The 27,454-nt window shown below is 34.6% G+C and overlaps 1 protein-coding gene and 1 pseudogene across 10 annotated transcripts in view; one reads left to right on the top strand and one right to left on the bottom strand.

The window, feature by feature from the left end:
• Argl (Argininosuccinate lyase) overlaps positions 1–27,454 on the top strand; it is a 70,281-nt gene that overhangs the window by 1,201 nt on the left and 41,626 nt on the right. For 5 of the 10 annotated variants that reach the window (XR_013258935.1, XR_013258934.1, XM_077419290.1 and 2 more), the window contains exons 2-5: positions 12,958–13,068; positions 14,627–14,713; positions 14,869–14,952; positions 26,242–26,373. Coding sequence is in view for 8 of the 10 variants with exons in the window: in XM_077419290.1 (XP_077275416.1) it covers positions 12,958–13,068; positions 14,627–14,713; positions 14,869–14,952; positions 26,242–26,373 (414 nt within the window). In the remaining 2 variants the exon portion in view is untranslated. Of the gene's footprint in view, positions 1–1,826; positions 1,847–12,957; positions 13,069–14,626; positions 14,714–14,868; positions 14,953–26,241; positions 26,374–27,454 lie in introns of those variants that run through there. The other 5 variants (XM_077419285.1, XM_077419287.1, XM_077419286.1 and 2 more) reach the window with 5 other exon arrangements.
• LOC143904532 (uncharacterized) lies at positions 9,054–12,950 on the bottom strand (annotated as a pseudogene).

Genomic DNA, 27,454 nt, shown 5'->3' with positions numbered 1-27,454 from the left:
CCCCCACCTTGCAGAAATTAAAAAAACAAATAACGCAAAATTACAAGCTATTTATGAGCTTTTATATCCCGCAAATTAACAATTTTGAGTTCGTCACACTGGGCAGGAATTTAATATTTTTTGTGGGGGGGGGGCTGAGTCAACGTTGACTACTTAAAAATAGAGATATTGAATCGATCTTTGCAGCAGAATTAGGAGTTATTTATGAGCTTTCAAAGTGATATAGTTTCGATTTTTTAGCTCACCTCCTTAATCCCCAAACAACACTCTTTAATTGATGCAACTCAAGAGAAATATGTTGAGAAAAATTAAAATATATCGTATCGCGGATATAATTTGTATAGCGTATAAATTCTAAGAATAAACTCTTAAAATGCGTGTATTTCGATTATTGAGCTACAACCCCTTTGCAAGAAAACCACCCCACATCTTCCTGGCTCAAGAGAGAACTGTACTTAAAATGAATAAAATTAATTATTTTGCGACTAAATATTGTTTACTAATTTATGAGCTCGCAAAATACATGCATTCTGATTATTGAATTGCAATTTCTTTTGTAGAAATATATATTTTATAGAAAATTTTAGAAAAATATGATTAAATAACTAAAAACCTCAATTTTATTCAATAAAAAAAATTTCGTTTTGATATTTTGTAAATAGCTCCTGTGCAAAAAGCTTTTTTTGCTTTCTAACGTGGATGAGATTCTAAACTGTCGATTGAAAAAAATTTGCCCTAAAATGTGCAGTTGATCAAAAGTTATGATAAAAAGAAAACGGCGAGTTAGCCTCACCCAAGTGTGCCATCTATGTTATTACTTTTAGAAGTATACCGTTTGGTTAACACACCCATACATTTCACGCTCACAATCATTCTTCTAAGCTGTACCTATCCTTATCTAACTCTTTTTTCCTTTATTTTCTCCTTCTCTTTCCAGAGCTTTCTCAGTGTATCCCACTTTTTGTACTATCTAACACGTCATTCCATATCTTTATTAATTGTTTCTACATAATTCTTACCAAAATCTTAAACCAATCTTTGGTCGTATCATAGTCTTTTACATAATGACTTATACTGTCTTCGCCTTGACCGCAAAACACACACTGTCTCCTCCTTCTCTAACCAATAATTATTCCTATCCTTCATATTTTCGCATCTTACTCTCAATAGTGCCCTTACACGATCCCCTGAATTGCCTTTCTCCATGTGTAACATCCTCAAATATTTGAGTCCTTCTAAACTTCTTTCCAATTCCTTATATTTCTTGTCATATTTAGCTTTCCTTATCATGCTTTATTCTATTTGCCTTTGCACTTCCAGTCTTTATTTTTAAACTCCGCCTTTAAATCCATATCTTCTCTTAATGCCTGCAAAGCCTCTATGCCCTGCCCATCTCTATTATAATATCTTGCTCTCTCTCTCTCTCTCTCTCTCTCTCTCTCTCTCTCTCTCTCTCTCTCTCTCTCTCTCTCTCTTTCTCAGCAGAAGCAGATGTGTGAAACATCGCTCCGTAAAAGTGGTAATTTCTGAGTGATTTAGAAGTGAGGGAGAGTGTTAAAAAGTTGTGTAAAGAATAGTTGCATAAACCGGGATTAGCCATAAATGTTATCGAGCCGGAATATGCTGATACATAGGCACTGCATTTCGTATAGGGGTTATCAAAGCCTCGTACGATAGGTAGACAAGTAGACATCGGCGGCAAACACAAAACGCTGACGTGTGAAAGTGACGTGTGAAAGTGACGAGACAATAACTGTCTCTGCCGATATTAACGGAATGAACGAGGAATATGCCGAGTATCGATGCTCGGCATGTAAGAAGTCTATAAAAACTGAGGTGACGGCATGTAAGTCCTGTGTTAAGCTTTTCTTAGTTATTATATTATATATTCACAGATCTCCTCTTTACCGCGACTCACCGCGCCACATCTTTCGCTTATCGCTTCCAGAAGAAAGACTTGTGTACTAGCGATCACAGTTGTAATAAAGATTCAGTTTCATTTAATCTCATCGAGTTTATCTTTGACACATTATATTAATCCAGCAGATTCTGACAGGTTATGGGCCCAGACCCATCGATAATATTGCTTCGAAGACTAAAGGAGTTCAAGTGAATAACGTAAACTAATCTCTGAAACGTACGCGATCGCATAAAGATAAAGACAATGAGTTCGGAATCGAAGTACATTATAACGAAACTGAACAATGGAAATTACTTCAACTAGCGATATAAGATGAAAATGTTATTGATTGAAAAGGGCGTCTGGACAGCAGTTACAACGGATCCGCCAAATCCGATTACAGATGACTGGACACAAAAAGACGAAAGGGCACACACTACTATTGCATTAAATATAGAAGACGACCAGAGAGAATTCAACACATTAGGCATTGTGAGACAGCGAAAAGTGCATGGAATAATTTAAAAGATTTCAATGAAAGGGACACGCCAAACAACAAAGTGAGCATTTTGCGACAGCTCATGACAACACGATTAGAAGAAGGCGGTAATGTCGAAGCGCACGTAACCAAAATGACGGAATTATTTCAACGTTTTATAGCCTTTAGAGATGATTTAAAGCCGGAATTTATTTTGTATGTCACAATTCTCAGTTCATTACCGGAAAACTATGACGTATTGGTTACAACGTTGGAGAATCGCAAAGATGAATTAACATCGAGTGTTGATTGCGGAATATCGAAAACGTCTCGAACGAAGTCGCGATAATACTGGAGCCGTATTAAGAATTAGCTCGTTAGCCAAAAGTGGGTCATCAAATGCAAAAAGAGAAGCAGTTGACATGAGTAAATCAAAATGTCTTTTCTGTAAACGTAAAGGGCATTGGAAAAAGGATTGTCGTAAGTTACTTGCGCATAAAGAGAAGAAGAATCAAGATCAACAAGATAAGACTCAGCAGCAGGTAAATTCAGCAGAAGCTAGCGGTGCTGTTCAACATTTATTCGCAGCAATGATGCTAAAGAACGACGGTTGGTTAGTCGATAGTGGAGCAACTAATCACATGGTGAGTAAGCGTGAGATTTTCACCGACATGAAGAAGCATGTTGAAAGTATCTACGTAGCAAACGGTCATAAAGTAACTGCAATCGGCAAAGTAACAGTTAATGCGAAATTCATAAATAAATTAGGTGACATTACAGCAGTTTCGATTGCAAATGTTCTGTATGTGCCACAAATACAAGGAAATTTTATTTCTGTACGACGTTTGACCAAAATGGAATATACTGTGACTTTCGACAATGAAGAGTGCAATATTGTTCGTGCCCATGATGGAATGCAAGTTGCATTGGACGAACCCTGTGGAAATCTGTACAAACTGAAGACACCAAATATGATATGTGCAATAGGAAATCCAGATCCGGAACCAATGAAGAATTGCGTTCATAAATGGCATAGTATTCTCGGTCATAGAGACATCCAGGTAATGAAGACATTGCCATCAAGCGATCTCGTCGATGGTGTTTATTTTGACGAATACAGCAAGGATTGTAACAACATCTTAAACTGCGAAATATGTCTTCAAGATAAGATGAGCAGGATGAAGTTTCCGAATTCGAATAATCGAGCGAAAGAAAAGCTGGACTTGATCTATTCGGATGTCTGCGGTCCGATGCAAACAGCGACACCATCTGGTAAAAGGTACGGTCTCACCTTTATAGATGACTATTCTAAGTTTACTGCCATTTACCTGATTAAAGAGAAATTGGAAGTTTTTGGTAAATTTAGAGAATTTGTGGAGATGTGCAAGACAATGTTCAATCGTAAACCGAAGATGATCCGCACAGATAAAGGAGGAGAATACATGAGTGTCGAATTCATCAAGTTCTTGGATCGAGAAGGCATTCGATATCAACGGACGGCGCCATATAGTCCACAACAAAATGGTGTTGTCGAGCGTAAAAATCGGACGCTCATCGAGATGGCAAGGTGCATAATATTGGAAACTAGGCTTGAGAACAAGTTTTGGGGCAAAGCGGTCGTAATACGAAAAGCGGAAGAAACTTGATTCAAAGGCAACTGAGGCAATTTTTGTTGGCTACGATGCAATCTCAAAAGCGTATAGGTGTTATGTTCCATCGAATGGAAAAGTAATCATAAGTCGAGATGCTAAATTTGTCTACAAGGACAGCGATTGGAAGATTCATCAAGATGAGTTTAAGGAGGAGAGCGAAGTCACAATTATGCATCTACCTGAAGATGAATTCTACACGCTGATGAAGAAAATTGGATAGAAGAAAACGATCTTGAAGATGCTCACGTTAACGATGAAGGTAATATTCGTCGATCCACAAGATCGAATTTTGGCGTACCACCACTTCGTTACATTGAAGAAATTAACGTCATTAAGGAAGAATTAGTCGAGTCAAAGACATACAATCAAGCAATCCATTCCGAACACAAAAATGAATGGATTCAGGCAATAAAAGACGAAATTAAGTCACTTCAAAAGAAAACAAGACGTGGGAACTCGTGGAGTTGCCGAAAGATCGACGTGCAATTGGTTGTAAATGGGTATATAAAATAAAATCCCATGGAAAGAATAAAGTATTCAAGACACGATTGGTTGCACAGGGCTTCTCCCAAAAATATGGAATTGAGTATAATGAAGTGTTTGCTCCAGTAGTAAAACACGCAACATACAAGATCTTACTTACTATTGCGGCCAGAAAGCAAATGAAAGTTATCCATCTCGATGCGAAGACAGCGTTTCTAAATGGAAAATTGGACGAAACGATCTATATGAAACAACCTCCCGGCTTCACTGAAGAAGGAAAATAACATCTAGTTTGTCTCTTGAGGAGAAGTATATACGGTTTAAAGCAATCGGCCAGGGTGTGGAACAAGACAATTTATCAAGTTCTTACTGATGCAGGTTATAATGATCCATACCTATACATATTAGAGAAAGATGGTAAATTCTGTTATTAATCTATGTCGACGATGTAATAGTGGCCAGCGAAGACGACAATATGTTAACAGAATGCGAGCAAGTTTTGAGTGCAGAATTTAAAATCAAGAATCTTGGAGATATTCAAAACGATCTCGGTTTGCAAATCAAACGCGATCTCAACGGAAACTTTGCACTTAACCAAAAACAATACATCATGAAGATTATTAAGGATTTTGGTATGGTGGAAGCGAAAACCTCGAATGTTCCAATCAACGTGTCATACGGCAAAGGAAATTCCGAGTTGTTGAGTTAATGGATAACGAAAACTATCGTAAATTAGTTGGTTGTTTACTTTACATCGCTGTGAATACAAGACCAGACATCTCAGCAAGTGTAACAATCTTGGCACAGAAGGTAACAAAACCAACACAAGAAGACTGGAATGAACTAAAACGTATCCTTTGATATCTCAAGAATACAGCAGATCTGTCACTTATGCTTAGCGGTATCAACGGTAAAACTGGTCTCATCGGTTATGCTGATGCAAATTGGGCAGAAGACATTGCATTACATCAACGCATGTCAACTACCGGCTACGTTTTTAAGTATTTTGATGGTATAATCAGCTGGTGTAGCAAGAGACAAACTTGTGTTGCTAAATTGTCTATGGAAGCTGAGTATATAGCACTATCTGAGGCAAGCAGTGAAGCACTATGGATTCGTCGTCTACTGAGGGACTTCAAACAGCCGGAAAAGGACTCAACTACGATCTACGAAGATAATCAGAGCTGCTTGAAATTGATCAAAGAAGAGAAGTTGTCAAATCGTTCCAAGTACATTGATGTGCATGCTTATTTCGTCAAGGACCACGTTGACAAGGGGACGGTTAAATGTATCTACTGTCCAACAGAAGATATGGTTGCTGATTTATTAACGAAACCGTTACCAGCTAGTCGAATCATAAAATTACGAAAGTATTGCGGTTTAATGGAAATTTGAATGAGGAGTGTTGAAAAATTAACGTATACATTCAAATTTATACTTATCTCAGGTTTATTATAGTTATAATGATTTCAGACAAAGTTACTAGGGTAAAGGTTTATTTCTATTGGTAGATTATCGACTTAGTTATTTTGCTATGTTTCAGCTCTAGTTATTATACGGGTGTTTGAAACCACCCGCCCACCCCTTTTCTTTCAAAAACTAAGCATTTTAGAGAAAAACGTTCCAGACAAAAATTGTATGGTTTTGAAAGGAACATAAGATGGTGTCATTGATTTGACCTTGGGTGGCATCGTTAAGGACAGGTCAAGGACACCTTCAGTTTCTTAAATGGAACCCCCTATTTTTTATTGCATATTCCTATAGCTTATGTCGAGAGCTTTCTAAAACACTATAATTAAGTATTTTTTCATTAAGTACTTTTCGAGTTATAAAGCTTGAAAGTTACAGTATTGTGACATAATATTTTGTTAAGTATTTATAATTCAAATTCTTTACTTTTTATTTTTGCAAACAATATAAATCAATTAATGTAAAAAAACAAAATTTTCTTAAAGAAAAATTTGTGTGTAGAGCGTAATGTGGCACAGTAGATAGCGCACTAATCTACAAAGCTGAAGAACAATTTTAATGCCATTTATAATGAGTTTAATTCTTGTACCGTTGTTAAGAACAATGTCTAAAATACCTGGAATAAACTATTGCGCGCTGTGTAATTTCTGTAGGCATTCATATTCATGCATTAAGTTTCATTCTTACAGAATGTCTATTCACCAAGTACATATTGAATTACTTACGACAAAAACTTAAATTTAGCGTATACCATGAAAGAAAAGTACCGATTTTTTATTGCGTGATTGAAGGAGACTCACGCAAATCAAGCACCCCGAATCGTGAGAAACTAAGAAAATAATGAATATGCAATAAACAGTTACACAATAAGTTTTTCTTTAAGAAAATTGTGTTTTCTTTACATTAATTGATTCGTATTGTTTGCAAAAATAAAAAGTAAGGAATTTGAATTATAATTACTTAACAAAATATTATGTCACATACTGTAACTTTCAAGCCTTATAACTCGAAAAGTACTTAATGAAAAAATACTTAATTATAGTGTTTTGGAAAGCTCTCGACATAAGCTATAAGAATATGCAATAAAAAATAGGGGGTTCCATTTAAGAAACTGAAGGTGTTTTTGACCTGTCCTTAACGATGCCACCCAAGGTCAAATCAATGACACCATCTTATGTTCCTCTCAAAACCATACAATTTTTGTCTGGAACGTTTTTCTCTAAAATGCTTAGTTTTTGAAAGAAAAGAAGTGGCGGGTGGTCTTAGACACCCGGTATATTCACAGATCTCCTCCTTACCGCAACTCACCGCGCCACATCTTTCGCTTATCGCTTCCAGAAGAAAGACTTGTGTACTAGCGATCACAGTTGTAATAAAGATTCAGTTTTATTTAATCTCATCGAGTTTATCTTTGACACATTATATCAATCCAGCACATTCTGACATGTTGATTGTCCAATGAGAGTTACAAAAGATAGTCAAATGATGATAGATTTAATTTTTTCGAATAAGGAAGTAAAGGTATAGGTAAATGAGAAACCTAAAATAACGGACCATTCATGGCTAAAAAAGTAGAATTTAATATAAATAAAAAGAGAAATAAATGTAAAGAATTTAAAGGCAGGGACTATAGTAAATTTAATGTAGATGATTTTCTTAGAATAATGGAAGAAAGAACTGAGCAAGGTCAAGAGCTAGATATAAGTATAAGGGCGGAGAGATTTGTTAATAGTATAGTAAGTGTATTGGATACTGTAGCACCTAAAAAGAAGTTTAAAATTCCGAAAGTATGGAAAAGGAAAAAGTGGTATTCAGATAAAATAAGAATGGCAGCAGTTAGAAGGGATGAGGCTCACAGTAGAGTAATAAGTACAGGTAAGGAACAGGACTGGGAATATTTCAAGAATGAAAGAAATGCAGTAGTTAAACTTATCAGGGCAAAAGAAAAGGAATATTATAAGAATATGATAAATAATAATAAGAGTGATCTACAAAGATGTGGAACACTTTAAAAGAATTAATTAAGGGTGAGCAAAGGGGTTTAGAGAACATTGATAATGTAAATTTTGAAATATTAGAAAACATAGAAAAACGCAATATAGCTGATAAATATAATATATAGGTTTCACCAAAAATATGGCAACCCCTAAATATTTCGAATACTCCGCATTTTAGAAAAAAAATGTTTCAGACAAAAGTTGTAGGGTTTCAAGTAACGTATTAAATAGTAATATTAATTTGACTACAAATAACTTTGTTAATGCCAGGTAAAAAAATAACTTTAAAATTTTTAAATAAAAACCTCTATTTCTGATTGCATATTCTTATCGCTTACCTCGAGAGCTTTTCAAAACACTATAATAAAGAATTTTTTTATTAAATACTTTTCAAGTTATGTGGAGCTTGAAAGCTACGATACCGCCGGCATCAGCGTTACCCAAGAAGTACCGCGTGGAGGTTGCACGGTCGGATTTACACTAGCAGAGTTGTAAATAACAATACTTTTGTGACTAAAGTTCTTAATTACTAATTATTTTACATAATTTTAATTTAAATTGACTTTAAGTACAAATGTTTTTCGGAATTGTAATTAAAGTCGTTTAATTACAAATACATTTTGAAATTGTAATTAAACTCAAATTTTATTACAATTAAAAAAATAAAAAAAGTAATTATTATTTACATTTTTCTAAATTACAAATTTTACAACCTTAATTTACATTTTTTGTGTGTTTGAGTGTTTTAGAGTAAATTCTGAAAGTGGTTTCCATTGACTTCTTGACAGTATGCCAATCTTTGATAAAACGCAGAAATAGCTCTACGCTTTGATTCAGTAGGTATCAAGTCTTGGGTATTTTGAGGTTTTGTTTCGTAAACCTTATTCTTCAGATAGCCCCAAAAGTAATAATCAAGAGGAGTTAGATCTGGTGACCTAGGTGGCCAACTTTCCCCACCCTCATTTTGGTTCCTTCTTCCTATTCACCTTTGCGGGAAAACTTCATTTAAAATTCGACGTGGCCCTGCACCAAAATGAGGCACAACTCCATCATGCTGAAACCATATTTGCTCAAAGTTATTTGGAAAAATATTTTGTATGGCTGGAATTATTTCATCTACAAGTAATCTCTCGTACCTATAAGCATTGAGATTTTTCTTTAAAAAAATGGCCCTATCACATAAGCATCTATCATGCCGCACCATACATTTATTTTTTGTGGGTATTGATGACTTTTCCGCACCCAATTCGGATTTTCATCTGACCAGAGACGAAAATTTTGATTATTAACCTCTCCCGTCAATGTAAAGGTTGTCTCGTCTGTAAAATCAATTTGATAAAGAAAGTTGGGCGAGGCATCTATATTAGGTTCATCATTCTTGCACAGAAGCGTATACGACGCTCATCATCTCCGTCTTGCAATTCTTGAACGTATTGCAGTTTGTATGGATGTAATTTATTTTTTCTTAAAATTCTGTGTACGGACATGGGAGCAATGTCGTGAGAGCTTGAGCTGCTCTATTAACAGACGTATGGGGATTTTCAATAAAAGTCTGCAGAACATCAAGTTGTTTGATGTCGTTATTAGTTGCAGACGATGGCCTGTCAGACCTAAAGCGACTTTTTACACTACCAGTTTCTTGAAAACGTCATACAGTTTTCAAAACAGTAGATTTACTAATTTGGCGATTCGGACACGTGTTAAAATAATAATCGAACGACATCAGTGAACGATCGTTTATTATCACCCCATCCGCGCATGATTAGGATAGTGATTCTTTCACGCTCCGATAATTCGTTAGCCATTTTGCTTTCTCATAGAGAAAGCTTTGTGATAGTGAAAACAATTTTTTTCGAGATTTTAAAGAAAATAGATTTAGAATGTTCTAAAATGTCGAGAAATCATATTAGTAGAAAATGTCCGAAAGTATGTATGTGTGCGTATGCGTATGCGTGTGTCGCGCGCGCGCGTGTGTGTGTGTGTACGGATTTTTTGAACACGCATCTACTTCTACAATTTTTTAGATACCGGGTTGAAGTTTTGCACACAAATAGAGTATCATAGAAAGTATGTTTTCCTCTAATTTTATTAAAATCCGTCGACCGGTATGGATTTTAAGGGGATTTTCATTTTTCAGAAAAGCGTGTTTTACGCTAGTTTTCTCAATATTTGAGATATTGATCTATTTCTAATTCTATTATATTTTTTAGTTTTTCCTATCCCTATATTTCATATATAATTCTTTAAAATTTAATTAATCTATTCTTGAGTTATAAAAGTTTCAATGAACTTGGCTGTTTTCTTTTTAATAGAAATTGGTAACTTCTTTATTATTAACAATTTTTATTAAGTCTATTATATTCTTCAGTCTTTTCTACCCCTATTTTATATATAACTAGCATGCCCCGCCGGGCTTCGCCCCGGCCCCGGTATTTTTCTAATTTTTTTTTATTTTTTTTTATTTTTTATTTTTTTTAGTTAGTATGCTATTCGGGGCGGAGACGAATCCAACAAATAGATCATTAAAATCTGTCCAGCCGTTCTTGAGTTATAAATGGTGTAACTAACCCGACTTTGTTTTATATATATAAGATTTGTTAAGATTAGTTCTGGATTTGGTTGATTAGTTACCAATTTTGTTAAAAAAAAGCCAAGTTTACTGAAATTTCTATAACTCAAGAACTGATTAATTAAATTTTAAAGAAATATATATAAAATATATATAGGGGTAAAAAAATTGAAGAATATAATAGAATTAATAAAAACTGCTAATAATAAAAAAGTTACCAATTTCTGTTTAAAAATATCTACGTGATTACTCTAATTTCCGCAAATTTTGAGATATCAAGCCAAATACAACACCAATTTATCTTTAATGATACTCTATTCATAAAAAAGGTGTGCAAGTAGAAACTTATTGCACATTGCTTCCTCATAGTTTTTAAATGTGCAAGTAGAAACTTGTACATTGCTTCCTCATAGTTTTTTACATCTTGCCAGTCTTCTTCCGTGGGTTCTAATTGTCTTCTTGCTAAATAGTTCACTACAAAAGCAATATCTGGTCGTGTAGCATTTGCCAGATACATTAAGCTTCCTATAGCTTTTTTATAAGGTACTCTTCTAATTTCTTCTCCAATACTCCTTTCTTCTAATTTACTCTTTTTGTTTTGACGTAGAACTACGTCTTTCCCGGAGAGTGAGGGGTAATTTCGGGTGCACGACTGCAACGTTTTCTTGTAACGTTTTCTTTTGCAACGTTTTCTTCTTCTCGAAAAGTATTATAGGAAAATATACTTTATTATAGTGTTTTTGAAAGCTTTCGATGTGAGCTAAATGTTCCTGCAATTTATTTTGGTGGTTTTTTATAACCGATTTTCTTGAATATAAGAGCCTGATGTCTGTCTGTATGTCTGTCATATGTCTGTTTGTCTGTCTGACCGTGAACTACTTATTCGTTAATAGACCGAATTTTAAAGAATTATATATGAAATAGGGGTAGAACTTTCCGGGAATGACGGTGGTGGGGTTAATTTTTTGATACCGATTTTTTTTAAACTGGTTGTGTAGTTTTTTGTTATATTTTCAAAAATAATAATCGTAGAGTAATAAATAAGTTGTCATTTGATAGCTTATATAGTCTTATTTTTTTTCTAAAGTCTATAAGGTCTTCAAAAGGGGTTATCGATTTCTGTTAAAAAAAACAGCCAAACTTACCAAAATTTCTATAACTCAAGAGCTGATTAACCAAATTTTAAAGAATTATATATGAAATATATATAGGGGTAGAAAAAAACTGAAAAATATAATAGAATTAATAAAAATTGTTTTATTTATTTTACTATTGAAAAAAAAATAAACGGGCACAGTAACAACTGTGCCGCACAATGTAGAACTACGTCAACTGTCACTATTTCATGTTAAAGTATTCAGCGAACTAAAGTAGACGTAGGACTACGTTAACTGACGTAGCTGAATACTTTAACATGAAATAGTGACAGTTGACGTAGTTCTACGTTGTGCAGCACAGTTGTTATTTATTGCTCACTTTTCTGGTGACCATAGGAATACTCTAAGGCTTGCATTTATTCATATGAAACTTTTCCAATATGCTCTCAGTATATCGCGTCTGATGAATGCTCATATATCTTTCTTCTTTGTTTCGCTCTATTGTTATTCTCAGAAAGTTTTTGGGTTCTCCAAGATCCTTCGTCTCAAATGTTCCACTCAATTTCTTTTTAATTTCCTCTAATTTCTCCTGGTCATTATTTGCAACCAACATATCGTCTACATAAAGTAGTACGACCACTATTTTGCCTTCTTTCCTCCACGTGAATAGGCATGGCTCAGGTAGGTTATTTTCTAATCCAAGTTTCTAAGCCTCTTCTGAAAATCTCTTATTCCATCTTTTTGGACTTATCTTCAATCCATACAAAGCTCTATTTAATTTACATACCTTGGTCTTCTTGGTGTTTTTATTCACTTCTACTCCGTCTAGAATTTCCATGTATATCTCTTCTTCTAGAATTCCATTCAAGCATGCAGTTTTTACAGGGGGGGGGGTTTGGAATTTCCCTCTGGTGAGGGAGGATAAGCGCCTTTTGTCTTTTGACAACCTGGCGCAAACAATGTAGACCTTTCCTAATAAGGATTTTGGAACAATTATTTAACCTTAGCTTAACTTACTCTTCATCTCTTTCTAACTGTCCCCTTAGAAAGAGACGAAGAATGAGTTAAGCTAAGGTTAAATATTATGCGACATTGGTGTAACCGGGCCCTCTCTCAACTCGACAATTTGCATATACAGGGTTAGGTCTCGTCGTTTGTACGTCGCTAATTTATGCACTTAGCGTGAGACATTATCGCGCCTTTTAATATAATTTTAAGCCTCTTATTATTAAAAAAAAAAGTAAAAGTATAATATTAAAAAAATAATTTATAAGTAAATTAACTTTTTGTTTTGCATGTGATGATACAAAGTCTTGTCATAAACTGTGGGGAGGTCGATTTGCTGAAGATGTTGATCCTGATTTTCATAATCTAAATTCATCGATTAATATTGACAAGCGAATGTATGCTGAAGATATTCAGGTAAAAATTTAGTATATAATATAATTGATATGTTAAAATTTTAGCCCTTAATATTAATATTAACAGATCGCTCATCGCGATTTTTTATTTTTTATTTAGTAAAATAGAAAAAAATTTATAACTATCTAACAAACTATCTAACAAGTAATACAGCATTGCGCCACATAGATTTTCTGTAGTAAATTTACCGCTCTACAAAAAAGATCTCTTATCATTTTTTCATAAATTCAACCGTTCAAAAGATATCCAAAGTTAAAGTTTGATAAACTTTATAAAACATGTTTTTGCTTCTTATGAATTTCGTATCATATCAACTATAAAAAATTATAAAATAATCAATACATATTTTTGTAGAAAATTTAACGATCTATAAAAAAGGTTTCTTGTATTTTTTTCATAAATATAACCATTTCGACGATATTAAGGTTTATACTTTGAACTTTAAACCTATATAAGTTAAACAGTTAAATACTTTTAAAGCGCGTCACTAACCTACATACGTCAATTGACGCGCTTTAAACACTTAATACTTTTAAAGCTAGTCACTAACCTACATAGGTTAGTTGACGCGCTTTAAAAGTACATACTCTGTATTCTCTACTTTAAATAACTTTCCTTTCAATATATCAACAATTCACTGCTTTAAATAATTTTCCTTCGTTCATACATATACTATTTCCACATAAATATCAATTATTTATGTTTATTAGTACTCAAAATAACTGCTATATTTCTCAACCTTTTTTGTTTATAACTTTTTAATGAACAATGACCGCCACTAAAACCTTTTGAAGGTCACTCAGGAGGGTGACTTTGACAACATATGTCAAGGTCAAGGTCATCGGTGAGGTTTGACCTTTTATGCATACTTACCTTTTTTTCTTTCTCTATTAATTAATACTAGTTAATTGTTAGCAGATGTTAGAATCTTTTTATTTCTAATTCTTTGTTTAATTAAATTTTTTAATTACTGTTTTGGTTATATTTATCATTTTTGCAATATATTTTACTTGACGTCTTTTATCTTTTTTTAGAAAAGTTTTTTGTAAGAGTTTATTTGTGTGTTATTTATATATTCCTTACACATAAAATATTATTTTTTATTATCCTTATTGTTGTGAGAAGGCTTTGTACAAGCGATGTGCTCCCGCTCTTCCAGAGGGCAGCTCCCGGTTGGCGGCGCGGCTCGAAGCGCCTCGCGTGCATGCGGGCATCATGGATGCTCATAAGAGCCACGATCACTGTTGTGTTCAGACGTCGATTACGGTTTACGATACACAAAGTGTGTGTGTGTGTGTGTGTGTGTGTGATATACATTACATATAGAATAAATAGAGTACTTAGAGTGTTTAAAGAAGTAAAAGAGATCATTTCCTGCCCATCTCGCCACATCCCAAAGCGTTCTGAGCGATAGTTACAACACTTATCATAATGCTTACTATAAAAATATATAATTGACATTTTATGATAAAAGAAATGTAGATAAATCAGGAATTTATCTGAACAGGATATTATCTCATAAATAATGCTAATAAGGTTTATCTGTAATTATTTTCAGGGAAGCGTAGCTTATGCGCGTGCTCTTTGCAAGATAAATCTTCTCTCACAGGAAGAGATGCAACTCATAAATGTGGCTTTTAAACAGGTATTATTTTTTAAAATTTATACTGCCAAAGATTTGACTTTATCGTATTACAGATTAACACAACATTTTTTTGTTACCATGTAACAAAAAATAATAATTATATTAAATAGCTATGTACTATATAATCAAAATAAAGAATTTGAAACTTTAATTAGATACAAGACGAATGGGACAATAATAAATTTATTATAAATCACGAAGATGAGGATATACACAGTGCCAACGAACGAAGACTTTCGGTATGTTGATAATAACATAATCTACTGAGTTTATATTTTAATTTTTTACTGATACAAAGTTAATTAATTAATTGCATTATAAGTCGTCTTATTTCGACCCAACTGGCCAATTGATACAAGAATTGCACGACGTTTCGACCGAATTCTGGTCCGGTAATTGCATTATATTTAAAAAATACGGTAAATATTTACCCTTATGAACACCCCTCAATGACCTTCTCCTTCACATATATTACAGAGGACACCCTCCTGAGTAACCTTCAGAAGGTTTTAGCCTTCGCTCGTTCTTTATTTTTATTAAAAAATTATTAATAAAAAAGTTGGAAAAATATAGCAATTATTTTAAATATTATAAAAGGCATAAACAACTGATATGTATGTAGAAATAGTAATGTATGAATAAAGGAAAGTCATTTATACCAGTGAATCGTTAATATATTGAAAAGTCTTTTTGTTAAAGCAGAGAATAGTTAACATAAAAAAAATAAAAATAAAGATAAGAGGAGGCACCTCCAATGATCTTGATCTTGACATATGTTGTCAAAGACATGATCCTCAGTAACTTTTCCTTATAACTTAATCGTTGGTCATTGTTTATTTAAAAGTTATGAACAAAGAAAGATTGAAAAATATACAAGTTTGTGTCAGTGTTAAAAGAAGTAATTTGTTGATATATGTATAAACAGTACACATATAAGCAAGGGTGGGTGGGAGTAGAGTTTGGTTCGCGTGAAAAGTTCAAAACCCCAACCGTACAATGATAGACTTCGTTTTGCCTTATAAGCAAGGGTGAGGTGGGGTGGGGTGGATCTCGCTTTGCATGGAAAATACAATGCTGTCCAGAAAACCATCCAATCTGTCCAGAGAACCATGTCACGAAGTGAGATCCACCCCACCCCGCCCCACCACTGCTTATAGAGCAAAACGAGGTCTATTATTGTACAGTTCGGGTTTTCAACTTTCCACGCGAATCGAGGTCCATACCCACCCACCCCGCCTACATGTGTACTGTCTATACACACATATTAGCAAATTACTTCCCTTAGTATTGACACAAACTGTTATATTTCTCAATTATATTTGTTCATAACTTTTTAATAAATAACGGCTAAAACCTTCTGAAGGTCTCTCAGGAGAGTGCTCTCTACAATATATGTAAAGAAGAAAGTCATTGAAGGAGGGTTTGTAAGGGTAAATATTTACCGTTCCACTGAGAAATGGGAAGCAAGGAAACCTGAATCCCTTGTTTACAGCGATAAACAATACGTGACGCTAAAAAGACGTGTATGGTCACATATTATAGCAAAAAAATTTATTCTCAAACTAATATTTCGTGTGTAAAGCCCCTTGCACAATAGGCGATAGCGATAGCGATAGCGACAGCGACAAGGTTGCCGACAAAGGTATCCCAGCAAACGATAAAAGATTGAAAAGAATTAAAACAGGATTGCCAGGAATTCAATTAAGGACTTTCCGAATTCCATTCTGTCCAAAAAAAAGATTGAAATAGTTTCAATATCATGGAATTCCTTATTTTGGAAAGAATTTGTCTTTTTTGAATCCCATCCAATTCCAACACAAAAATATTATACCACTGAATGCCAGGTTAGGGATTGGAAAGTTTCGTGATGAATTCCATTGAATACCATTGATTCCGTTAACGAAATGAATACCACTGAATTCCAGGTTAGGGATTGGAAAGTTTCTTGATGAACTCCATCTAACTAACTAGGAATTAAAAATTTCCGTATTGAATTCCATTGAATTTCGTCTATTCTGACAATAAAATGAATACCATTAAATGCCAGGATAGGAATTAAAAAATGTCCGTGTTGAACTCTGTGGCGGTACGCGCCAATAATAGTACATACACGCCCGCGCGGTATCTGCATTACCGGCAATTCGCGTCGACGCCGCTAGGCGTCGCATCGCCGGGATATCTTCTCGAGTTCAAAGTTTCGTCTTGACCGCTATGTAAAGGGACCCCCTACGGTGCCTGACAGATCTTACAAATCTCATTTTCGGGCTAATTGCCCGTCGGCAGTAGTGCGTGTAATGCCCTTAGGCATACACAAAAGCTTACCGACGAACAACGGCGTTTGGTCGCCCAACGGAGGCGCGAGACGTTTCCTAAACCATCTAATGCCATGCAATTCCATAACCTTTACGGATTCCATAGGAGTGGATGGAATTTACTTTTTTGGATTCCATGGGATTGGACCATCTCATTTCGAATCCCATCTAATTTCATCTAATTTCGCCAAAAAAAGGGATTCAAAGGTATTAAAAAATTTTAATATCTTTTAATCCTTTTGCGTTTGCTGGGATAGCTTTGTAAAATATCTGCGTTCGTATACGGTGTGCTAGATGCCGTGAAACTTACTGTTTCCCTTGCTTTTACGATGAATATCATCCTGGTTCGTGCAATATTGACGTGTAAAACGACTGTATACAATATATTTTAAACTATATATTTCATATTATATAATTCACTTTTAAAAATTAAACAATATTTTTAATAATATCATTTTTGCGCTGTATTTTCTCGTAATTTTCAAAAATATAAAACCATTTTATTTCCTACCTGACGTTCTTCATTTTTGTACCAATATTCAAAATAAGAAAGTGTAAATTTTTCATTGAAAACAAAATTGAAAACGATTAAATATTAATTAACATGGATTTGATAAATTTTACATTAAAATTAAAATTCTGTGTACATAGCGCGCTCGGAATTCTTCAAAGTCGATTTTCTCGAGTTTTTCTGAAAAGCGCGCCTTAATACTTTGGGAAATTGATGTCCGAATGATAACTCTCAAGTACAGTAAGTACGAAAAAAAAACAAAAATCCGTTAGCCTGAAGGTCCCCTTGTAAGTGTATCTTTATATTCCCATCCAAGGATCTGTTACGGATGTGTCTATATGACCGCGTCAGGTTAACTAACGAGTCATGTTTAGGTGCGCAATTATACAGAGTACTATTTGCTTTACATTGACCAGATAGGACAGCCACTTTATTTATAAAGCTTACAATCTTTTGTATGAAAAAGTAAAACAAATTTTGTATGTATGTACTCTCTAATTGAATCTCTCTCTGTCTTTAACTCGACTGTACTCGGTGCCCTCTCTTGATAGACACATTACTTCATATTAATACATTGTATCTCTCTCTACTTTAACACTTTCCCTTATTAATTTAAAGTTAATACAGTATCTTTGGAACATCAAACAAAAAATAAAAAAAAACTTTTTTATTATGAAAGTCCCATTCGATTGCAGAAAATTTTCAGACGTATTCTGCGTAGAGGCTTCGTCATGATGTCCGCAACTTGTTCCTCAGTTGAAGTTTGTTGAATGCCTAGCCTTTTTTCGATTATCTTCTCTCCAATGAAAATGAAAAAGTGCTTGATCGCAATATGTTTTGTTCTACTGTGTAATTCCGGATTTTGAGCTAATCTTACTGCCGCAGAATTATCCACTTGAAGAACCAAACCTTGTTTTAATTTCACGATGCCTTCGAATAATTTGGTCAGTCAAATGACTTCTTTAGCCGCTTCATTTTCAGCTACGATCTCCGCTTCTGTTGTCGAAGTAGCTACCATCGCCTGCCTGTGACTCAGCCACGAAACAGCTCTGTATGTGACAACTACTCCCGAAGTCGATCGACCAGTTTTTGTACATCCTCCGAAATCTGCATCACTGAAACATTCTAGAATGCCTTTATTTGTGTTGTGACAATAAACTATCCCCAAATCGATAGTCCCTGCAATGTATCGAAATATTCTCTTGACTCGAACAATATCTTCTTCAGATATGGGTTCTCGAGTGATCTTGACAAGAATCCCACACTGTAAGCCAAATTCGGCCTTGTGCTGAGCATCAGGTACATCAGTGTACCGACTGCTTGTCTGTATGGAAACTTGTGCTCCTTGATATCATCTTTCCCTGTTTTGGAAGTTTCAGGACTCTTCAGCATCGGCGTTGAGATTGGCTTGCAATTTACGAAAATAAAGCGCTCAAGAATTCTTTTTGCATAAGCTTTCTGACTTATTTTAATGTTACTTTCCTTTTGTTTAATCTCAAGTCCTAAAAAGTACTCTGTTTCTTTTGAGATCATTTTGAATTCCGATTTCAGATCTCTAAGAAAAACTTATAAACCTTGTGGATCAGTTGCTTCAACCAACCCATAATCCACGTATACAACTAGTATAAGTTCCTTGCCGTCTCTCTCTCTCTCTCTCTCTCTCTCTCTCTCTCTCTCTCTCTCTCTTGTATTTTGTTTTTCATTTCTATGCATGCTTCGTTCTTCGCCGCGAGTGTATCACCCGTTTTCTATTAATTTTGCTAGTAATCGGCTTTGATCTTTGCTATGTAGCATCTTTTGCGGATACGTGAGCTGAATCTGTTAATCTTTTCTCTGGATTTTCATTCTTCATTTTCCACTTATGCTCTCATGCTTACGCTCTTATGCTTACGCCGCGTCTTTCGCCAGGGAGTGTTACCTGCTCGTCTTACTTCCATTTTCATTTACTGCCGAGTGCACGTCGACAGCAGCCACATAGCATAGGGAATTTAGGGTTGAAGATCCATTACATTGCATGCGGCCATAAGGAGACGTGTAAACTGTTGTGATGGATTTTTTAATAGCGGGAAAATGTCTTTGGATAGGGGAGGAGAGGTCTCCTCTATATATTTAATCAAATAACCAGCTTTGTCCGAATATATCGCACAGTTAAAGATAACGTGGTTTATGTCTTGTATTGGGTTGCCACAGGGGCAGGCTCCAGAGGCAATAATATTCTTTCTAGCCAAACTATAATTAAGATTATAATGCCCGCTACGCAGTCTATTTATGAGGACTATTTCCTTACGCCTAATAAAGGGTTTCTTATTAAACCAAGGACGATCCATATGGTAATTATTATAGAAGAATGTGCCCTTATATAAATGAGCCTCGAGAGCAAAGAAACTCTTTAACTTGTCTGCGAATACTAGCTTTGGATACAGGATAGAAATCACAATGGGGGATTTTGAAATCAGGAGTGAAGCATTTCCTTGAGGCTGTCTTGGCTGTCTTGTCTGCTAGCTCGTTACCGGTAATACCCCGGTGAGCCGGAATCCACGCCAGCTGAGGATCTACTCCTTTGTTTGACAGCTGGTACATTTTTTCCTTTAGCCAAGGGACGACGTAGTTTTGTTGGTTCGCTTTGTTAGAGCATACGTTCTCCAAAAGACGCTTTTGGAGTTTAAAAAGATTACAATTTTTTTCCCCTTCCTTTGTCCAGCAGTGATTAATGCTTGTAAAATGGCCCAGGCTTCCGCCGTAAAAATTGTGGTTTGCATTAGCAATTTATGCTGAATTTGAATTGCTAGTTCAAACGATAAAATACCTGCACCGACAAATCAAAGTCATATCTTTAGAGCCGTCGGTATAGAAGGAGATTGCATCCTTTCTTAATTTTTGAGTCCTTTCTAAAAAGAGAGAAATCACATTGCTGATGCTGGAATCAAATTGGAGAGAGATATAGTGGATGATGTGAACCGTGGACTCATAACTATGGTTAAACACCGGCAGAGATATTGACTGATGAATCTTGCTAGCTTCCCCGATGATGGAGCGGAAATATCTAAATGTTGGGATGTACTTACAGGCTTTTTCACAATTATTTGGAGATCTCGTGATCAAGATTAGCTCATCTAGACTGTTGGTAACCGGGCTGAACTCTTGCGCAATATTTTTTAGAACCAGCTTTGATGTCAAATATTTGTATCTAAATTGTAGAGGGGGTTCCTTTGCTTCACCAAGCAAAACGTTGATCGGCGTGGATTGTCTGTAGCCGAAAGCGGTTCTAATAGCTTTATATTGGATTCGCTAGAGTTTCTCAAAAATAGTGAAGTTGCCCGATAACTGGAAGACCTGACACCCATAATCGATGTTGCTGCGGATAAGACCATTATAGATCATCATCAGCTGCTGGGGGTGAGCGCCCCACCAGACTCCGGCCAAGGCAGTCATGACGTTAAGTGCCTTTTTACACTTGCCAATAACGTAAGTGATGTGGGGTTTGCCGCTGAGTGCGCAATCAACAAAGATGCCCAGAAATTTGACAGCTTCATGGTATTGGATCGGATTACCGTTGATGGTGATGTCAGGAATAAAGGAAGGCATGGGTCTTTTTTGCGTGAAGATCATTGCTTGTGATTTAGAAGGCGAAAGTGCCAGTCCTTTGTTTGAGAGGAAGTTTGGGATTCTTTCGATAGACTCGTTGATAGATTGTACAGCCATGTTAAGATCTTTGTTGGTAGAATATATAGATTACGATGTCATCCGCGTACAGAAGAATTTTGCAGTCGGCATTAATTAAGCGGGCAATATCCTTGATATAGATATTAAAGAGAGTCGGACTTTGTGTGTGTGTGTGTGTGGTGTGTGTGAGGATGGAACCTTGAGGGGATCCTCTTCTAGCGAGGAGGGGCCGAACTTAACCCCGTTTTGTATATAGAATATGAATCAGTTGCCAATTAAATTGTGGATAAATTTTTGGAAAGAAGCTGGGATTTCAATATTAGCAAGGTCATCGATCAAAATGTGCGGCAACACATTGTCGAATGCGCCATTTATATCTAAGAAAGCCGCTGCCGTATAGGCACCTTTTAGGAAACCCGCTTTAACATCGTTGGTCAGTGCAACCACGCTGTCAAAGCAGGATTTAGCATTTCTAAATCCAAGCTTTGAGTCTGAAAGCAGATCTTCATGTTCGAGGTACCATCTCAAGCGGTTGTACATGCACTTCTTCATGATCTTTAGCACGCAGGAGATAAGCGAGATAGGCGTAACTCCTTTGCCACCAGGTTTGGGAATAAAGATAATAATACGGGAAGAATGATTGCGCATTACGTCTGGGGGAAAGGAGGTTAGGAACGGCCAGCGCGCGAATCCCGTATAGAAGCCAATTAAGATGGCTTTCAGTTGAAAATAGAAGACTATATTTTCTTGGTTGTCAAATGTTTCGCATACTTCACATGTGCTCCCCTTCTTACTTGCGGGAAAATTTCACATTGCCTGATCCGCTGTTGAGGAGATCTGACCGCTTTCTTCTTGCGTCTCATACATTTCATATTCCTTCTCATCTTTCTTCTATTTATTTGGCACTCACTTTCTATTAATATCACCTCTACTTCCTCATTCCCTACTTTTAAGAATCCTCTCAAAGCATTTTGCTTGCTCGTGAAACAGGGTAGCATTCTTACTTATGTCTTCTGTTTTCTTTTGTACTTCTTGTTTATTGTTGTTGTTTCTTTACTACATAATTGTACTGTATATATAACTAGTTAAGTTGCGTTAGTTGGTAGTTACACTGTGTATATTACTAGTTAAGTTGCGTTATTCTTAGTTATACTATAGTTTTTGGAATTATACTTCGCTGGTTTATTGGACACTTCAATATCCAGTTCTTCGCTACTTCATTTGTCTGTCTCATATGCGAGGGAGAGCACGCATATATTTTCTTTTGTACTGCAGCACTGTATCTTATTTTTTCCCTTTAGCCGAGCTTGGGCATAATAAATCATATCATATCATATCTCTCTCTCCCTCTCTCTCTCTCTCTCTCTCTCTCTCTCTCTCTCTCTCTCTCATCATTCGTTATGTCCAGAATGCAAGGGCCATAATATCGCATTAAAATTATGAAGTTCTTACCCTAGTAATACAATACATTGGCAACATATTTTGCTGAACATTGGTTACATTGGGAATGTCTTAGCCAATATTTCACTTTTGACCTTCGAAAACACGTTTGCCTTAATGAAAATCACAACATAGCATGTAATCTCACTAAACTCCGTTGGCCACATGGGCACCATAAGTAGCGTTTACGTACAATATTAATGGCGAGTTCATAAAACAGAGGACGACATCGCCCCGGTCTCCCCTACAGATATATTTAACTGATGTTCTGTATTGACTGGTTCTGACACGTAATAAGTGATGTTAAAGGTGAAATCTTACGTAAGATCAAAATAGCTGCCGCTGTTATGCCGCGATTATGTGTTACATCGACGGAGTTGGTCGAAATTATAAGCAGAAAAGCTGTAACAACCTATCCCGTCACAATCAGCCCTGACCTGCCATATTTAGGTATTTTGATTATTGTTTAAACAAAAAAATGTTTCAAGACATTAACATAATTGGGAGTTAGTACGTTTAAAGTAAAAATTTTAAAGACAGTTAGAATTATGATGTGATAACCAGATTTATAAATATAACATTTAATACATATCACTGATTTATTTTGCTTACGGCTATACGAAACTAAAAATATTTTTTGTTTGTGACATTACGCTATACTCAGCCTAAAATAAGTAATTAAAATATTATCGCCATGTTTTTGTGGAAATATTATATTTTTTATGCAGTATTATATTTTATCATTTTTACAACAGTGTTACCGTGTACCAACTTGCCCCGGTCTCTCCTACTTTCTTATAAGCAAAAATTCTCATGCGCTAAAATAATAGGTGAGCCTATGACACATTTGGCCTTAATATTTTTCGCTGCGGATCAGCTTAACCCTCTCGTGCCTAGTGTAATATGTCCCAGTAACTTTAAAAATTCATATTTTCTAAAAAATAAAGATAGCGATTGTCTTCTTGGGTTCATTTTAAAGAAGAATTATAGGACTCTTCATGAAAAAAAATCAATATTCTTGTGTTTTACCCTTCATGTATATCTTGTAAAAAACTCGTAAAATGGAGTAAAAGTATAAAATACATATATCTTTAACAAAAATTAAGATAACGAGTTCTTTCTGATTTATTTTAAAGGTCAACGTAAGATCTATATGAAAAAAATCGTTACATAATTTCAAAATGACGGATTTAATATAGCGGACCAAAATGCTAAATTTTGTCGTATTCACATATAAGTTGATACATATAGGTTTTAAAGGTCACTGACGAATCTGCAGTAAAAATTTCAAAATTAAAAATAGCGGATTTAATATGATGGACCAAAATACTAAATTTTGTTGGATTTGAGTAAAACTTATTTTCCAGGGGTTTTTCGAGTCGCTGATTACGAATCTAAAGTCAAAATTTTCAAATACAAGATGTCAAATTTAATGTTGCTGACAAAATGTAAATATGGAAACAACTAATATTTCAAATTAGCGATCTTAAAAACCCCTAGAATACAAGTTTCATTCAAATTAAAAGAAAATTTACATTTTCGTCGTCATATTAAATCCGCCATTTTTAATTTTAAAATTTTGACTACAGAAATACAATCAACAATCCTAAAAACCTTTAGTATGACATCAATTAGATACTAATTATTTCTAGAAAAAAGTCAGAAAAGGTTGAGTGATACTTTCATTATCACATAGTGCAGAGATTGTAAAATGCACTAATACATTTTGTTTTTTTTTATGTTTGAACTCTTAAAAATTTTTTTAAAGCAGAAATGGTACAAAGAAATAATTTATTTCATAATTCGGAAATTCAAAAAGAATTCTCTTTTAATTCTCTTTGCTATCTGAGTTATTAGAGCCAATCTTGGTTAAAGATAAAGTCAATATATTGATTCAAATAGATTCTACGCGAAACGAGGTGCTACATGGGTTTATAACTTTCCACGCGTATGTGTATACGTGGAGGCAGTAGGTTCCGCCCCCTCGCGGGGGGCTCCACTATTGTTAAATTAGACATATAGTGTACCTTCAAAGTACATGCGTGGGCTTCCACTGCTTTAAAATTTCCATTCACTGCTTTAAAAGACTTTCTTTTGTTCATACATGTGCTATTTAAGGGCGGCAGTGTGGTCTAATGGTAGAGCGCCAGACTCGTAATCTGAGGAACCAGGTTCGAGTCCACTAGAGCCATGAAGCATGGAATAATGTTTTTCCGACAGCTGCGCCCCTCCGTGCAAGATAGGCTCTTGTGCGGAGAAAACTGGGCTCCGTCTTTCGGAAAGAGACGTTAAGCCGTTGGTCTAAAAGGTTAAAGTGAGAGGAGAAGGATAGTATTGGTAGTAGATTGCGAACCCTGCGGGGATATGCAATAAATTACGATATAAAATTAGATTACATGTGCTATTTCCACATATATATTAGTCATTTTTACTCAAAATAATTGCTCTATTTTCCAAATTTTTTTGTTAATAACTTTTATAAAAAACGAGCGACGGCTAAAATCTTCTAAAGGTCACTCAGGAGGGTGATCTTGACAACATATGTCAAGATCAAGGTCATCGGGGCTGGGTTCGTTATTGTAAAGTTTTACCAAAATTAATAGTTTACGAAATATTTCATGTTCTATTCGGGTACATTTTGACATGAAGTATAAAATATCTCGTAAATTATTAATTTTTTTGTAACTACCTTGACACTTTTAGAGACAGAATAATAAGATAAATAAATTGGTGTAAAGAAAACACATTGTTGCTTTGCAAAAAAATTATGTTTTTTCCAATATGCAACTACATGTCTTTTTTCTTAAATGGTTTTATCATTATTTGTTCTCCTTGATATACTACAACTTTTGTCTAAAACGTTTTTCCATGTCTTTCATATTTTTCGAGATATTTGCTTATGGCATTTAAAATAGAACATCGTGTATATATAGCGAATACCCTCTACTTTATTATTGTTGCCGAATAGTTAATTTTTTTTACCTTTTTACGCTGGTGCTGTTCAAAATCACACTTATTATCTTTCTCGCGATTCTTTTTGCGCGTTTCACCGCTTTTGTTTCAGACGAGTGTTAACAAATAAAATTCACATAAAATGTGTAAAGGTGAAATGCTTTTGAAACATTGCTGTAACAATCGGTACTGTATGGGCATTGATGTAGTTGATCAAAGTAAATAAGTCATATCAAGCATACACATAATCATCATTTAAAGATAACTAGGGTGATGCAGCTATATTGCTTGCAACTAAATATCTTTGGTTGTATGCATCATATCTTTTTTCTCTGTATAGATATATGATAAAGTAAAAGAAAAAGTTTCTCTGAGATTTTTTTAAATATCTTAAATAAATTTTTTTGTTGTTAATCAGTTGGCCTTTTATGTTTTACATACAATGGCATCATTAATCCTAGTTTCAACATCTTTAAAAGATATTTATTTTCTATATAAAAATCCTGTATTCTATACACAGAATTTTATACAAATCAAATCTTTGTAAGATATTTGTATTCTTTAATTAATATTTTAATTTTTAAATGCTCCTTGCTTTATACATTAATAAGAGATTATTATGTCATTATAATTGTTTCATAAATATACAGGAATTAATTGGTGACGTAGCGAAGAAACTACATACTGGTAGAAGTCGCAATGATCAGACTGTAACCGATACCAAATTATGGCTTAGAAAATCCATCGACAAACTTTTATTAAGAATCACGAAGTTTGTTGAGGTAAGTAAAATAATAACCTAACAAAATAATTCACAAAATTGCGTTACCTAACTCAACCCAAGTGATATGTATTTTTAAAAAAAATGTGAAATCTTTAAATTGCGCCAATTGCAAAGAAAAAAAATATATATATTGCTTTGAAAAATAATTGTTGCGCAACTACTTTTAAAAAATAAAATTCAAGTGGTACGTATCTTTGTTCCCATTCAAGAGTCTTCTTATTCCAACCCAAGCTTTAATTCTTTTTAATAAAGTTATAATATTACAAAAAATCATTTTAATCACAAAGAATTAAAGAGATAATGTTTGCACAAGCTCGCGCACAAGCCTGATCTCGAGAATCAGATGAGGAAGAAACAAATGAAAAGAATCCGTTTATTGAAAGAGAGATTGCGCGTTTCGTGATTTATATGTAATTCAATTCACAAGTTTAAAGTGGGCAGAACTATACAAAGAATACCAACATTTGTTGCATAGGAGAAGGGAAACTGCCCTAAAACCTTCCCAGTATTCGTGAACAAAATTATACACGGTAATATAAAAATACAATATAAGTACAATAAATGTCTCAAATGCATAAAAGAAACAAAAAAATGGTTATCAGAGAACAGTCCTTTCTTTAAATATGTATTAATAATATACTTTGAGGTTTTACTGAGGTATTTCTTTATCATATAAAATCTTCATTATAAGACGAATTGTCATAGTATGTTCTCGTATAATTTCTCTTGACGTAGTCAAGCTTAGAATTAGTTGTTCTTCTCTAAAGAAAGGAGCGTTTGAAACATAAACATAAATCAATAAATACAAGAATATCACTTCAGATAGAATTTATATAATCTGGGAAATAATGCATCAATCTTTTATTTTAAATAACGAATTACTATCATCAGTCTATTAAATAATGTTATTTGTAATGTCAATACTAATTGAGTATTACCAAACTAGTGTCCAAATCTCGGCAAAGCATTATACTATATTATGAGCGATTACTACAACATAAGCTATATACATGACATGAGCAACAACCGAAACATAAGCGATAAGTATCTCACTGAGTTTACTGAACTAAATCTTGTAC

The sequence above is a fragment of the Temnothorax americanus genome, unplaced genomic scaffold (assembly GCF_048541705.1).
Source record: "Temnothorax americanus isolate GAGA-0224 unplaced genomic scaffold, ASM4854170v1 Scaffold53, whole genome shotgun sequence".
Lineage (NCBI taxonomy): Eukaryota > Metazoa > Arthropoda > Insecta > Hymenoptera > Formicidae > Temnothorax > Temnothorax americanus.
This window is presented reverse-complemented; position numbering and strand designations above follow the sequence as displayed.